This window comes from Serinus canaria, chromosome 1, assembly GCF_022539315.1.
Source record: "Serinus canaria isolate serCan28SL12 chromosome 1, serCan2020, whole genome shotgun sequence".
NCBI classification, from domain to species: Eukaryota; Metazoa; Chordata; class Aves; order Passeriformes; family Fringillidae; genus Serinus; species Serinus canaria.
This window is the reverse complement of record NC_066313.1, coordinates 100,183,310-100,199,122: the sequence shown is the minus strand read 5'-3', so window position 1 is coordinate 100,199,122 and position 15,813 is coordinate 100,183,310. Positions and strand designations below refer to the sequence as shown.

Sequence of the window (15,813 nt, the reverse complement as noted above, 5' to 3'; positions counted from 1 at the left end):
CAATGCAGTGAGTTCATTTCCACACATGTGGACCCAGCTACCATCACAGCCTTATTTCCTCATTACATGCTCACAGACAGAAAAGAGAGCAAGGAGCTCAAGTCCTAGAACAAGACAAACAACCCCCTAAGGCTACACTCAGCTGAGATGTGACCAGTATAACCTAGAGAAGAGAGATGTAAATGTCTTAAATGCTCCAGTCATCTCCAGGTGCTTAGCTCTTCCCAGCCAAGCTCTGCTGGAGCTTCAGGAACATGAGGTACTTGAGGAGAAACTCAGGCACCACAGCAGCTCAGAGTGTTGGACTTTCCCACTGAGGTGCCCAGGAGGCTCCTCCCAGTCCAGTCTGAGACAGCTGTCTCTGAAAAGTCTAGACATCAGGAGAAATTACTGTTTTTTCACTTGTGACATTTTAACAGCATATGTAGTACTTTTAGTAAAGACTTGTATTTTCCTGCCTTTACAGTAGAAGCTAGAATGTGCACAAATATATTTAGACTGTTAAGGGCTAACTTGAAACAAAGCAGTGAAGAAATTATTTTTAAAATAATTTCTCACTGTGGTGATTAGAGACTGAAATTTTTCACAACTATTTCTAAAACTGTTCATTATGTTCATTTAATTTCTGGACATTTACTTGAAATCCAGCACACTTTCTTAGCTGGGAATATAAAAATGCCAATGGTTTTTAACTGGAACACAACTGTGATTTTTTTACATTACATAATTCTTACATTTTCAACACAGAGTTTAAGATTTCCTTTGGGGATAATTAAAGCACATAAGTCTGTAACCTATCTGCAAGTTTCAGTATTATTTTAATACATAGATTTAAATGGAGATGAAAGACCACAGCAAAGAAGTAACACTAATTCAAATATTAACAAACTTTATGGAGATTCTTTTGAGAAATATTTTTTACTATGCACTTAGGTTGAACTGGACTTTGATACCAACTGCTAGATTTTTATTCTATAACAATTACGTGTATAACTGTAGACTATTGTGAAAAGAGGGAGGAGAAAAAGGGAGCCTTGTCATTTAAATACTGCCATAGCTGGACTGCAGACATTTTTAAGAAGAATTTTTTAAAGAAAAAAACGAACTCCCATCTGTTGTAATGGTACAACGACATTCCAAATTTCAGACACCTACCTAAAATCTGTGCAACTGATTTTTAATTTGTTCTCTACAATTTTTTTGTTTATTTATAAATATCCCTAACAAAAAAATTAACTGAAAAGAAATTCTTTAAATACTCTGATATTTGCAATTATAGGAAACTGCTAGTTTTTCAGTGGGGTAGTTTTGTTAGGGCTGTTTTTTTAGTAAATTGTTCTGCACCATTTAAAGTTTTTTAGATGCCATTTTTATAAAGAAGATTTTTGTGATAGGTTGATGGGTAGCTTGCACATAAGTTTATTAGGAAAATATATGCACATGTTCTGCACTTTTAAAAATGTTAGTTATTGGGTACTACAATTAAAGATTTTATAAATACATGCATATTTGATTCAAGAATTTTCATCAAAAAAGATGTAGTTTAAGTATTTTCACTTTTTACTTCCTTTCAGCCTTTCTGCAGAAAGGAACAGGAGAAGTAAAGGAAAATCAACCACTTCAGTTAGATCTGAAGTTTTCAAAATCATGAGTTTTTTTCTGAAATCTTCTCTGTGTTGACAACACCTAAACATATATATTTTGAATTCAACTTTTAGAAAGCATTTTCCTGTATTTTTTCTGGAGGGGTTTGTAGAAGGCAAGAAACACCTGGAAATACACATGATTTAAGTAGAAGTTATTTTGGCTAAAAGTTACTGTCTCCTTTCCAATTTATATTATTAGCTAAAAACTGACTTTTGCAATGGGTCCATAAACAAATCATCTTCACTTGAAGTATTCTCAACAAGATCACTGTTGCAGCCAGCTGACCCTGGCCAGGCTGATGCTGCCCCACCAGCTCTGCTGAGAAAACCCAAGGAGCTGAGCTGGTACAGCCACTTTGGGAGGAACAGCTCAAGCTGAGCCCTGCTCACACCCCTGGTCCTGCTGCCTCACTGGCAGAGTAGAAGGAGAGAGCCTCTCTCTCCCTGGGTGCTCACTGCAGCAAGTATTGCTGGTAATTATGTGATTAAGAGTTATCAGGCTGCATTTCAACCACATAGATGGTTATATGTTGCTAAAGAGGAAAAAAAAGAACTTTATCAAAGTTGCACCAACTTAATTCAATTTACAGCACAGCTACTCCAGCTGACAGCTTTTATTTTATGTCACCCCTGTTAAAAGTAGAACTTGAACATTAAAGTGCATGTGTACATATCTACACATGTAAATTTAGCAAAATCCCAATGGTACAAAACCTTGATTTATCTGCTCAACCCATTACTGAGCGACCTGTTTCAGATACATGAACTTAAAGTGGCACATTTCACTACTAAACTAACCTTATTTTCAAATGCAAATAAAATAACTAAGAAAACTCCACTATTAATTAAACAATTTTAAATAGTCTGGTTACCACAGCACAGTGAGAAGCTGTTATTTTTCTGTCACTTTTCCTATAACTAGCGAGTCACTATGTATTGGTAAGAGCACAAGAACAACTGAGCATACACTGGAAAAGGCAGAGGGATAATGGGAGGCAGGAAGGGAGAAGAAACAAGGTCAATAATATAAGTTTATCTGTGTAGGTTACAGCCTATTGTATACAGCAGGGAGTGATGCAAGAAAAAGCAATCTCACTACCACAAACAGTAGCCTGTCAGCTTCTCTTCACATTGCAATGCTGCTTCTAGGCTAAGGGAAAGTTGTATTGATCCAGGTAGCAGCAAATTATTATTAACCCGACATTGAACTTCTTTTGACCTATGCCTCTATCTCTCTCCTAAATAACCACATTATTTTCCTTCAACAAAAACAAAGCACAACACACCAAGAAAATTCCTTTACAGAAAACATAATGAACTTGAGAAACTACATGTCAGAGAAACAATATGTCTGAGTTTTCATCTCTTGTGCCCCAAAAGTTCAAGACAAAATGTGCTGTTCTCTACCTACAGATCACATTGAACACCTGCTTGCACATCAGATTAGCAACAGCTCAAACAGTTTGCCTCAGCTTAATAAAAACATTAACACTCTGTGCTGGTTTCTTTTACAATACTGAGGAAGAAAAATAGAATGCAAGAACAACAACTTGTCTAGAAATCAACACAACACTGAAAACAATTTCTAGGACGGGAAAAAAACCAAAGCAGTGCAGAAAATTAATATATGAGGATTCACAAACACCAGAAGAGGGTACAAGAGATGTTTAGTTCACAGACACAACACAAATTAGCTTTTGTTTTGCTATGGCATCAGCTATCACACTGGTTATGTTCAGTGGACACAAGCAAACCCTGTTCACTTTTCAAGGCTGCAATGAAATGTACCCTTGACCAGGCAATGGCAGGTCATAATACAATAAAAACTTTTGAAACCAGTGATTTTATGCAAGTTTAGTATCCTGACAGTCAGAAAAATGCTAGACTGCCACAATCTTGTGATCACTTTAGAATGTAACAATTCAAATCTGCTGGCATTTTACAGAATAGCTTTTAACAAATAACAACCAGGCACTTCTACATTACCATGGTAATTTTTTTAACACCATTCACTTTGTTTACAGCACAAAAAAATAATACCATTTCTGCTGTGGTAATTTAATTCAGCAGTGTAGTTTTTTGATCAAAGATTTTTCTTTTCTATAGAGCTATACATAAAAGCAGCAGAAGGAGCTGAAGTCAGCATAATTGCAAAAGCTGCTTTTCTGCAGAAAAGCTGCACAGTAAAAAGGTAATCAACCTGCTCACATCAACAGCTGCAAAATCCCAAAGGAAAGAGGCCTGGAACTGTAAAGGGAATTCATCCTTAACTGGTGGGATGCATTTTAGACCAAAATTATTTAACATTTGTATCAATGGAGTCAAAAAAGAATGAAAACATCATTGAAAAAAGGTAACACAGAATCAAAGACCAGAGAATGACACAAAATCTTACTGCTGAGTGAAAAAAAAAATCTTACTGCATGTCTTTTTACTCCAGGGAATTCAGTAAAAGGGAAAAGAAAATAGAAGAAAAAGAAGAAATGAAATGTGCAGGCTTTCTATTTCACAGAATACACACATTAAAAATATAATTTCAGAAAAAGGAGACCCCACACCAGACCCCAGATTCCTGGAGCTTCAATACTCCTTTGTTATGGACTTGAGAAGGGTCCAGAGTCCTTACTCTCACATATTTCATACTTAGGGTTGCTTCAGAGACATGGATTATTCAGCAAGCATACCCAAGAAGTTACATGTTTCAACATGACCAACCATATACAATTTACTGTATTTAAGAACAAAGAATGTAAGATAAAAGCTTTTAGATTGGGAATATCCATTTTGCCTATAAGTTTTTTGAATAATATCATTACAGAAAAAATAAAACTAAAACCAATAACAAACATACTCTCATTCCAAGGCTATGGATAAAATCACTAATCAGTCCTTTGAGCATTTAAATAGAGAAGTAGTGAACAGGAATGGTTATGTAAGCTTTCCAAGCTGCTTCTGGAATTTTATGTGCTCTGCTGGCATACATACTTTAGGAAGGATTCTTAAAATAGTTTAGGATTAGAGATGAAGATTTGAAAGAATTTTGAGAATGAGGAAAGGATGTGAAAACACCATTTTGGAAGAAAAACCTAAGAAGCTCGTTATAACTCTTGTAAGCAAGAGTAATCTACAAAATTATTATTTGATTATAAACTGTAAAATCCTGTATTGAGGGATAAATTTGGTAACAAAAGATGTTTAAATCCAGAGCATAATGGATAATGGTACATTTAAAACTATGGTTGGACATAGAAGCCAGGTAAACACAGGCTAACAGATGATTACTCCTAAAGACAAGAGCAATGAGGGATTTGAGCTACTTAACAAGCCTGGTGGAGTGTTCTTTAGCACTGGGACCTTATGCAAACAATTGAGGCACTACGGGTTCAAATTTAACTAAAGCCACGTGGCAGAGGCTGCTCTTTACTTTAGGAAAATCTACTGGCTTGTGGTAGATTTTCCTAAATCTACTACAGCACAGAGCACAGAGTCACAGTATTCTCTCTTCCCCTGATATTCTAGCATGATGAAAACATTGACTTCTGAAAAAACCCAGACCAAACCAAACAAAAACTCCAGTTCTTTCACTACTATCAGAGTAGCTCTTTTACAGTCAACTCTGCATATCCGGAGGCTTCCATTTACAAATAATCTGAAATCTCTGGGAAAAACTAGGTAGCTGCTGATTGTAAAAAGAAAATTGTAATAGGACAGCTATACTTTTAGTGATCTTTAAGATGCAATTTGAGCACAAAGTATGTTTTCACAGTCTGATTTGTTATCTATAGCTTAATAAAATTTTACTGCAAACAGATACAAGTTCCTTCCATGTTATCTGTACTCCCCCATTCTTGGTGTGCTCACTGCACTGTTTGTTTAAGATTGGAAGAAAAGTTCTGCCCAATTTATTAAAAAACCTTTGACTCTGCTATGTGGCCAAAGATGTATGCACCAGGATACTTGGGTGTCATTACCACTAAATAGGAACTCTGGAACTGCATAGTAGCAGCCAGCTTCCAGAGGCAGCATCAGCAATATTCAGCTGCAGAGTGCTGTAAATGCTTTGTGAAGGGCTCCTTTCCATTTCCCATTTCTTGGACAAATCAATAGTCTAAGATTCCTTTTTCTGTTTACTTCAAGCATTTTGCTCCATAGCCAGTTAGCACATCAATACTGATTTGTATTCTAAAGAATGAATAACCTTTATTTATATTTATAAAGGAATAAGCTCCAACTACACTTTCAAATAGATGCTGAAGATTTAATGGCATTACAGAGAGAGAGATGGCAATGGCAATGATGCACAAGAAGGATTAGCTGATACTGGTGGAATTTGGAGTGGTAACATTTCAAGTGTTTTGTGGATGGATATCCAAAGTAAATGAAACATGCTTGTAGTCAATTCTATGCTTGCTGTTGCTCATTAACTTCCAAACCAGAGCTTTGAGAATCTGCCAGTTCCTATGTACATAATTTACTTTTGTACAGAATTTGGAAACTAGACTTACTATGTTATAGAGGGAATCAAAGGAAAAAAAAAAAGATGGTACCTTAAAATAAAAGATTTTGTTACTGCATAGTGTCAGGAATTTAACATATACTGAGAAACAAATGTCAATGAAAGATGAGTATTCTCTTGATACATGGAAAGTGCTTTGGGGTGAATGTCTTTTCACATCTAAAATATGCTGTGATCTTCTAACTCCGTTTTTTGGACACACTTAAAAATGAGCAAGTTACTGCAATTTTCCTTTTGCATCCTATCCAGCAGAACTTCTACCTTCACATTTATACCTGCATTCCTGAGGGCTGTATGTTAGAAACAGTTTCAAGCATTAGAGCTCCTCTTACCTTAAAGGAAAACAAACACCTCCTACAAGTTTTCATGCCATCAGGAAAACTTGTAGTAAAGGGGCTGTCTGACAACACTTAGCATATTGCAGTGATGGAGATGCTGGGAAGAAGGTATCTAGCTACTCAGGAAAGTGATGGTGCTTCCTTTTCCATCAGCAGCAAGTCAATCAAGGCAGAGATACCACACTGCATTTTCAAAGTGCCATTTTCTAATACAGGAAATAAAATAATGCTGTCCATCCTTCATCTTAACAGCAAAATAAAAAATTCTAAAATATTTCTTTGAGATGTAGTTATTGTCTGAATAATATAAATCAGTGCAACAGCAGCAGTCCAGAGAAGGTTTGAACAACCCTATTAAACCAAGACTGTCTCTTACCACAAGCACAGAGCAATGACTTTTGTTAATATTATTTTTACTCACATGGTACAGAGCAGTTTCTGGTCCAGGTGTGCCCATGACTTCTTGCCTCAATGACTCCATTTGTAAACTAGGCAACAGTGAGTAATGACTTGGACTACTACTCTTGTCTCCCTTCTTTTTGGACTTTTTCCCAGTATCCTTTTTGCTATTCCTCTGAAACATGTAATCTTCTTGACCTATTTTCTCATTGCTCATATAGCGAAGCAATGAATTTTCTGTTGAAAGGAAAGTAATGCAAAACATCATTGTGAGCTTTTACATGCATGTGAATCCTGCTTCCAGAACATGCAATATTCTTGCTAAGACCTACTGCCAATTTTAACTCTTTGGGACTATTTAATTAACAGAACCCATATGCTTCTTTGGTTCAGATATAATAGGAAAGCAAACTTCTGGTAGGGAAAATTCACGACTTTTACAGTTTTCTGGTATATTTTAAATAAAGGGAACAAAATATAAAAGGAGATGCACATCAATCAATTTTGTCTTGCAGTTTTAAAAAAATGAGCAATGACGGACCTATGATAACTTTTGGGGTTTTTGCTACTTTTTTTACCAAGAGTCATAATTAACACAAAAGTCAGTGGCACCACACATTTTACAGTAATTTGCTCTGAATGTTCATTGGGGATCATTCACCATATCATACATACTTTCCCTGAATACTCTTCCAGCATGTATCAATTTGTAGCTGACCCAGAAGCAATGTCTGTCGATTTAGGAAACCTCATCCAATTTTTTTTTCACAAAATTGTCTGTCTTTCCTTGCATTAATGTGAATTTCTAGTACCCATAACCTCGTGTGGCAAGATGTTCTTCAGCTTGAACATGAACTGCACCAGCTCATTTTCTTTTCATCCAGCATCTGACAGAGATATTTGAGATCTTTGCTCTTGTTTCAGATTAAACACTGACAAACCTATTTCCTTACTTCACTCCACCCAAGCTTTTATAAACCTCCTGCTCCCAAACTGATAATGGCCAGCCGGCGTAACTGGCCCCAGTTCAGAAGTCAGTTCAGGGATCTGATTAACTTTTGTTGTCTCCTAAACTTTGTTGAATTCAACTGTATTTTTCTTAAGAGATTAAGAGACTGGAATTGCACACACATGGCATGACAACAACTGACACGGCAGCATAAGAATGCTTCTAAATTTGGTCTTGTATTCTTTTCCTAATAATTCCTAAGTGTTTCATTTTTTGATCCCTACTGAATATTTAGTTAATATTTTTACAGAAATAGCTATCATTGCTGTAACATCTTGTTCCTAGCTGATAACAGCAATCTCAGAGGTCATAATTTTGTACGTGGAGTTTTGTATCCAAGCCTCACAACCCAGAAGAACTTATCCTCTTTGATTTTGAAGTAAATCCCATTCTGCTCTAGAATGTTTTCCAACCAACTTCCTCAATCCTAAAATAGACTCTGCAAAAAATAAAGTATATATAATAAAGAAAATACCAAAACAGGTTCACAAATATTTAAAGCTAAGCAAGGAGCAAAATGATGTTGAAATATATAGCTTAAATCAAGATAAAACCTTGCCTTGCATAAGGTGTGTGTTCAGATTACTTACCTCTCCTAGTATCTCTTTTTATTTTATTGGGGTCTTCATAATCTCCCACCCAATTATATTCTACTGGCATAGAAATAGGCCTCAGCTTCCCTGGAAACAGAGGAAAAAATTGAGATCATGCACAATAAGGCAGCATTAACCCAACATTCTTTAGAAGAAGGAACAAATTATGTGCTAAGCTGCTATTCTGCAGGGCTGCTTACGAAAGAGGATCCAGCACTGCCTCTGAACAAGAGGTTAAGACAGGAGTTCTGTTCTCTTTAACAGAAAAGAAGCAGCTAAGTATTTAATGGATTTTTTTTTTTAAGTTTAGAAAATAAATACAGTGCCCCACAAAGTCATCAGTGGAGTGACGTCTGACACTGACAAACACATTCAAATTACTTCAGTTTTCACTGAGCAGTATCTATTTCTTATCATGGAAGCCCCTGGCAAAAACATGGGAGAACTGCTTTAAAGCACATGGGAATTGCTTGCAACAGAAACTTGTGCACATCACCGAAGTACCTTCACAAATAGCATATCTGCTGGTGGGCTTACAAGATCCATCAGTGACTAAGTGAGAAAGGAAGTAGAAAACCTCTACATGTAATTTCTTTTGTAGCATTTCATCCACAGAAAACAAAGTATGTTATCATTGCTAAATTCACTTTGACTTCAGACAGCAATAAAAAGAATAGCTGAAGACTATTCTGTCTTTTAAATTTTGACTAGAAGCTGCTAAATTGATTTTAAAAAATGCTGTAAACTATGATTTCTGTTTAAGGAGTTCATGTACATAGCTGGAAATCAGTGCAATCCGTGTGCTATGGAACTTAGTGGGACCACTTAGAATGATCAGAATTCTTTAGCAAGTTAAATACTGTATTGAGACAAAGCGTATGTAAATAATATATTGAAACAAAACAGAGAAGCATATCACATGGCATATTATCTGACAGACTGAAAACAAAATGTTTTCCCAACAAGATCAGCCCTTGCTCTTTTTAAATCAATCTCCCAGTCACAAATCCAAAAAGCAAGAAAATAGTTTGATTTTAAAAGTAGCAAAGCTTAAAGCAAAAACTTCACAAGTCCTGTAAATTATTTTAGTAGAAAATCCCTACATGAAAGTCTTACTCTACATTTTGAGGTTGAATCCATGATACACTGAAAAAAAAGATACACGTTTAAATTGAAAACAAATATTCAAACATGTCCATCTCCCTGCTGAAGTACTGTGTCCATGGAAAACACACCAACACCATTCAGGCAGCATAATGGTAAAAGGTTTTATCATCTTAAAAAAATATCGACAAAAAAAGTTGTAAGTTTTGTTCAGACCACAGGATCAGGTCACAAATACTTCATTACTCAGGAAAATCATAATTTTCTCTTATCATTAATTTCACTATTTAGGGACACATATTTAAGTCTGATTGAAGCTGGTGAGATTCAGTGCACACAGTCATTTCCTGAGTGGGGATGTATTCGGCTCACGTTTACTTGATCAGAAGCAGCTCTCAACAGTTTCTTTTTCTAGAAATAAAATCTTTTTTTCTTTGTGAGGCTAAACACACAGTATCTTATTAATAGGACCTGCACACTTAATAAAATAGAAAAGCTACAAAATTGATTGTTAAAATCTGATTGTTATCAAAAGTAACAACAAATTTTCTGCAAAACCTTCAGCTGTTCAAAGTACCTGCTTGTGTATCTGGCATTAAAACTGCAATGATCAAATTTGTTTCTTTCCTTAAACTCAAGTTTCATTTGCTTGTTTCCTATCCTATTAACCTTAACAACAACCTTATTTTTACACCCTTATGGATTCCCTAATCTCTTTTCCATTGAGAGGACACTTAGGAAAATTTTCATCTTGCATGTGAACAGAAGCTTTCCAAGGACAATTAGCAGCAACTATGGAAGACCTCAAAGCCAGTAAGAGTAAGAAAGAGAAATATCTTTGTTAACATTGTCAAAAAATGTCAAAAGTTTCCAGTAAAGAAATTACAAAGGGCCTTATTAACCTCTCATGAAGGAGAACTGAGAATTTTTTGTAAAAAAGTTGACACATCACAAAATTAATGGTAAGTACATGTTGAAAATAATTATTTCTCTAGGCCTGGGAATTCTCTCTGACCTTTTTTAATGGGTGACCATAAGCCAGAAGAGTGTTATTGGCATTTTCCAGATTTCTGTGAAACCCTAAGGCCATGCCTACCCACAAACCTTATGTTAACAAATGCCATGTGGGAAACTTCAGAATTTAATGCTGAAATGGTAATATTTTTAGAAAACATACTTAAATAAAAATGGACTTGACAATTTATTAAAAATGGACTTGAATTCATTAAAAAAAGTGAGATCAAAAGTGAAAGACTGTAAAACAAATGTGTTAAATAATGACTGATTTTCAGTGGAGCCTTTGATCCATGTCTTTATGACCCGTTCTGCTAACAGAAAAAAAAATGCTAAAAAAACTATCCTATAACAAAATAAGAGATTCAGCAGTCCTTGAAGAAGAAATGTGTTCTTCCCTCTCAAACACCAGTATTAAACATTAAAATTTAATGTCTGGAACAGTGAGTACATCTCTGTTAATGGAACTGACTGCAGCCACCAATTGTAATATTTGAAATACTGGAATAATAAAATTGATATATCCATTTTCAAATTTAGCAGTTATTTTGCACAAAATGGGCATGGTTAGAAAACACTTTGAAATCAAAAGGATACTGAAGATTTTTCAGCAGGATGGTGTACTCGTGTAGAAAGAGTGCATTTTGTGAAAATGCAACCTTTCATGTTGTGCAAGTGCATTGCTCCAGGTCCTGAGGATACTTTACACAGCTCAAGTTCAATTTATATCAAGGTTCTCAAGTGATTCTGGGGCTTGGCTGCATGATGTACTAAATCTATGCTTCTTCATAATTTAAACCTATTTTCTTCACAAAGGGATATGATGACAGGATTGTTACAATAACCAACATACAACTTGTGCTTATATTTAAAGCTGAAGTAACAGAGCAGGTAGGTTGAAAAAATATTCAAGTGTATGCTCAGCTAATACTATAGCAGTCAAAATACCTTTTTTAAACATGAGATTTTGTCTTCATTTTCTTCCACAGCCTAACAATTCTATGTCTGTACAATTTTAGACCTGGCAACAGAAAACCAGTCCTCCCAGCCAAAGCTAAACAAGTTACCACACTAGGTAGAGTTCCAACAGTTTCAAGGGTAAAATAAGATGGAGTACAAGGGTTTAAGCATCAGAACTCTCACCAGAAATTGTTCCTGAATTCTCATCCTAAATAAGATCAAAATCCAAGATGTGGATGTAGCACAAATACACATGTGTGTTTACATGCAAAATTCCTTTTTGGACAACAATCTCAAATAATGAGGAACTGCTATATGTAAAAAGCCACCACTTGCAATACAGAAGTTACAGGAGGTTAATACAGTATTACCAAAAAAAGACCACTGTCATCAACCGTACTTCAATTCTGGGACAAAAGGAAAATTAAAGAGTTTTAGAGAGCAGTGCAGCATGAAAGCAGCAAGTCGTCTCTTGGCAAATCTTAAGGGGTTTGATTGTTATTATACCTAAGAAAATTTTTCCAAAGCTGAATTCCAAAGCTTATTCAAGTCTTGCCCTTCTAATGAGAGAAATTCCATTCTGAATTTTTAGTAAAAAAATGAGCTTCTGGTATATGTTTTTTTCAATAAAATGATACTGAAACATAGTCTAGAAAACCAAGCTGATAGCAAAAATATATATACAGAAATCCCATCAATTTGAAACTGGACTTACCTGTCATAACAAATATTTTTCTTTCTTGTAACAGAATAAGCCCTTTGGCTGAAATTAGTCTAAAATAGTATTGAATTCTCAGCAAAATCAATGACCACCAGAAATATTTTCATGGTTAAAAACAAAAGCAGATGCATGAAAATCCTAAAATCAACAAATGGTGATTATCTTTATGAGATCAATGCTGTACCATATGTCGGTGTGCTCTCTCTCCTTCCAGGACCACTTGTTCTTCCCTTCTCATACTCATAGCAGTACAAAACTGCATCTTCCTCAACCACATTGAAGCGTTTCCGATATTCTTGGTCCAGAAACGAGTTTGGAGATTCAGATCCTGTGTGAACTGGTTTGCCCACTATATGTCTGCCAACATCGTCACAGGGGAGATTTCCCTTTTCATCCCTTCAGTTAAAAAGAAAAGTTTTTAATATATTGAGATAAGACACAGATTTTTTTTATACTGTGAATATTGCAATAAACATGGGCCTGTGTCAATATTTTATATGCTGAAACAGATGAAATCTATCCCACATCAGGAGCACACAGTATATATGCATATGTATGCATTTATATGTCAGCTACCTCACACCATTTCTGTTTGTTCAGTTCACTACTGATATATCCATCTCATTGATTTCTCTTAAAAAGTATTATAGAAATAAAAATGATGAGCAGTCACTCTTTTCATTTTTCTTGGTTTTTTTTCTGGAATCTACCTAGCACTTCATGATTTAGGGCAGAGGAGTAATGCTGGCCTTACGATTTTGGCTTTACATTGTATACTTTTAAGAAATGTCTACATGGTAAGCATCACGTTCCTTACACTTTATCCCAGATCAAGAAGAACCAGGCACAGAAGATGTACAGACACCTGACATAGTTTTGCACAATCATTTCAGGTTTAGAAGTTGTACAGGTACATCCATGCAGTTTCACATACAGTATGCAGCATCTGCTTATCAGCTGCTACCCCAGAACAGTGCTCACTTTGCATTTTGTGTCAGATCCCCATGATCTTTTTGCTTTCCTCCAACCCCGCCTCACTCTTTGAAAATGGAAACTAGTCAAAGGCATCAAACAAGAGAGCAAGCAGAGCAAGCAGTGCTGGGTTAGGAGTCCTTTCTTGCACTAGATGAACCAGGATTCATCTCATAAATGTGCTGCTAGAACTGCCAGAAGATGGCTGCAAAAGACCTGATCAGACAGTCATTTCTGGGCAGCAAAATGCAGGTAGTCAAGAGAGAAGTAGGTATTCAAGAGGTAATCAAAACACAAGCTGGGCCATATGCTTTTGTTGGAGTCCTTCAGCTCCTGTGAACTTCCATGTGAGTTCCAAGCTGGCCAGCATGCTGACCCCTACTTCACCTGGCACCTTGAGACTCCATCTGAAGACCAAGCAAAGCCTCCTCATGGCACCCAGGCAGCCATGAAGGATGAGAAAAGCCCATCCTGCTTCAGTGGGACAGTGCAGCATCACAAACCCCCACTAATCACTAGCCTCATTTGGCCAAGCTGCTTTCCCAGAGCAGGCATGGTGTTGGCTTAGTGAGGGAGGCTGGTGCAGCCCCAACAGGGCTGTGGGCTCTCCTCCAGTCACAAAGAGCCTTTCTGTGCTGACAGAGCTGGGGACCCCAGCAGGGAACAGGATGGAAACTGACATAAACCAGCCAGATGCTAATTGATGCTGCAACCACCATCAGGGGCTGGCCCAAGGAAGGCAGTGCAGCCTGACCTAGAGGGATCTTTACTGCAAGCATGGAGTTAATACAGAGCCATGAGGCAAACACCCTTTGCCACAGCCCTCTAGAGATGAGGGATCCAGTTCCCATCCCCAAAGGTACTTGATAAATATGAGCAGGCACTAACACACAACCAGCACTCCTAAGCAACCAGCACATGGCAGGTGTTGGTCCCCTTTTGTCATGCCATGAGGATATGTCAGCAGCTGTACTATCTGTGGGTATCATCACCAAGCCTTTGGGTTTTACAATTTACATCAAAATATCAAAATATTCCAGTAACAAAAGGAGGCTTATTGTTTGCTTTTCTTCATTTGGAATAGCAAAAACAAGCTGAGAAACATATGTTGTGCAGTTTGATAATACCCAAAATACACCCATGATTTAATATAGTTAATAATGGAAAAAAAAACCTGATTAAATGCCCAAACAAATTATTCAGAAACACTGCACCCTATGTGACAGGTGAAATCAAGAATAGTCCATTTGGATTAAGTTGATGAAAAAATTCAAATGTACCAAGCCTAATCTCTCTACAAGATTACAGCTTTTACTAATATGTATTATAAGATTTAATCTGAATTGGTCCAAACTACTGCATTATCATCATGATTTAAGAGATGCTATTAAAAATAATCAAAATTCGTTTGGAAGCTCTCAATTATCTACAGCAGAACTCAAAAACTGAAGAGTAGAGAATGTTTAGAAAAAATAATTTAAAAATGAGGATGCACTTCTTATCAAATAAAAATATTTTGATGGTAAACATAATCAGTTTCAGGAGCACTAAGTTTTTACCATATGACTGCTGCATTCAAAGAGAAACACTTAAAACTACTCTTTGTTTGGGTTTTTCTTCCCCCCAGCTTTTTTTATGTTAATGGATTAGAATTAAATACTTGGTTCTTTTCTGTAAATTTTCTGAAAACCATGTCCTTAAAATATTTATGTAAGCATAACAAAGAATTGTTATCAGGGAGGTAAAATATGTATTCTATTACTGTGCACAATTCAAGTGTCATGACTAAGAATGTTCTCATTTAATTAAAAAAAAAAGTTCTAGTAAATTAGAGTATGTGTTAGTTCAACTGGTTATACATGTCCCATTTGAAATAATTATTTTTTCTCTGAGAAATAAAAACCAAGCCAGGCACAGATAAGGCAAAGATAAGGAAAGGAACATGGGACACAGCTTAAGGCTTCACAAAAGGCTTCTGATATCCTCATGAAGTCAAAATCACACTTGTGCCCTGCAAGGTTTTTCATATCTCTGAAGAGTAAGAATTTATCATAGAATCTCAACTTCTCCTCCCCAGCAGGCAATTTAACTTGCCAGATACCTCACTCTTGGGCAAGCCCCTGGAAAGTCCTGTCAGTATCAGGTCATACATCTTATTAACTGGCTAAAGGAGTTGCTGGTAAGAAAATTTAAGAAAACTCAGCTACAAGAAACTCAGGTGCAAGAAAGAACATGCTGCCCTTATAACCTTTCCAAGTAAGGTAACTAAAAGAAAATCAAGAATTAATTTAGAAATACATTAACTGGACATATGATAACCTGTGTCTAAGATTATGGAAGCTTTAGGAATTCTGATTCTCTTAAATACAATCCTAGACCTCTGGGCAGCCACTTTTTGCACTATTTGTAGGCCATAATTCTCTCAGAGTTTCAGGAGTACAACATCTGTGTACATTATGGAATTACACTGAATCATTTGTGGTTGTGTAAAGGTAGGCTAACGAGTCTGCAAAGGAGGATCTGCTGCTCTTCTGGCTCAGC

At 36.3% G+C, this 15,813-nt stretch overlaps 1 protein-coding gene across 5 annotated transcripts in view; it reads right to left on the bottom strand.

The window, feature by feature from the left end:
• Positions 1-15,813, bottom strand: part of CNKSR2 (connector enhancer of kinase suppressor of Ras 2) — a 206,825-nt gene that overhangs the window by 69,055 nt on the left and 121,957 nt on the right. For all 5 annotated transcript variants that reach the window (XM_030234813.2, XM_030234814.2, XM_050978190.1 and 2 more), the window contains 3 exons: positions 12,485-12,696; positions 8,499-8,588; positions 6,922-7,136 (listed from right to left, as the gene is read on the bottom strand). In XM_030234813.2, the coding sequence (XP_030090673.1) occupies positions 6,922-7,136; positions 8,499-8,588; positions 12,485-12,696 (517 nt within the window). The remainder of the gene's footprint in view (positions 1-6,921; positions 7,137-8,498; positions 8,589-12,484; positions 12,697-15,813) is intronic.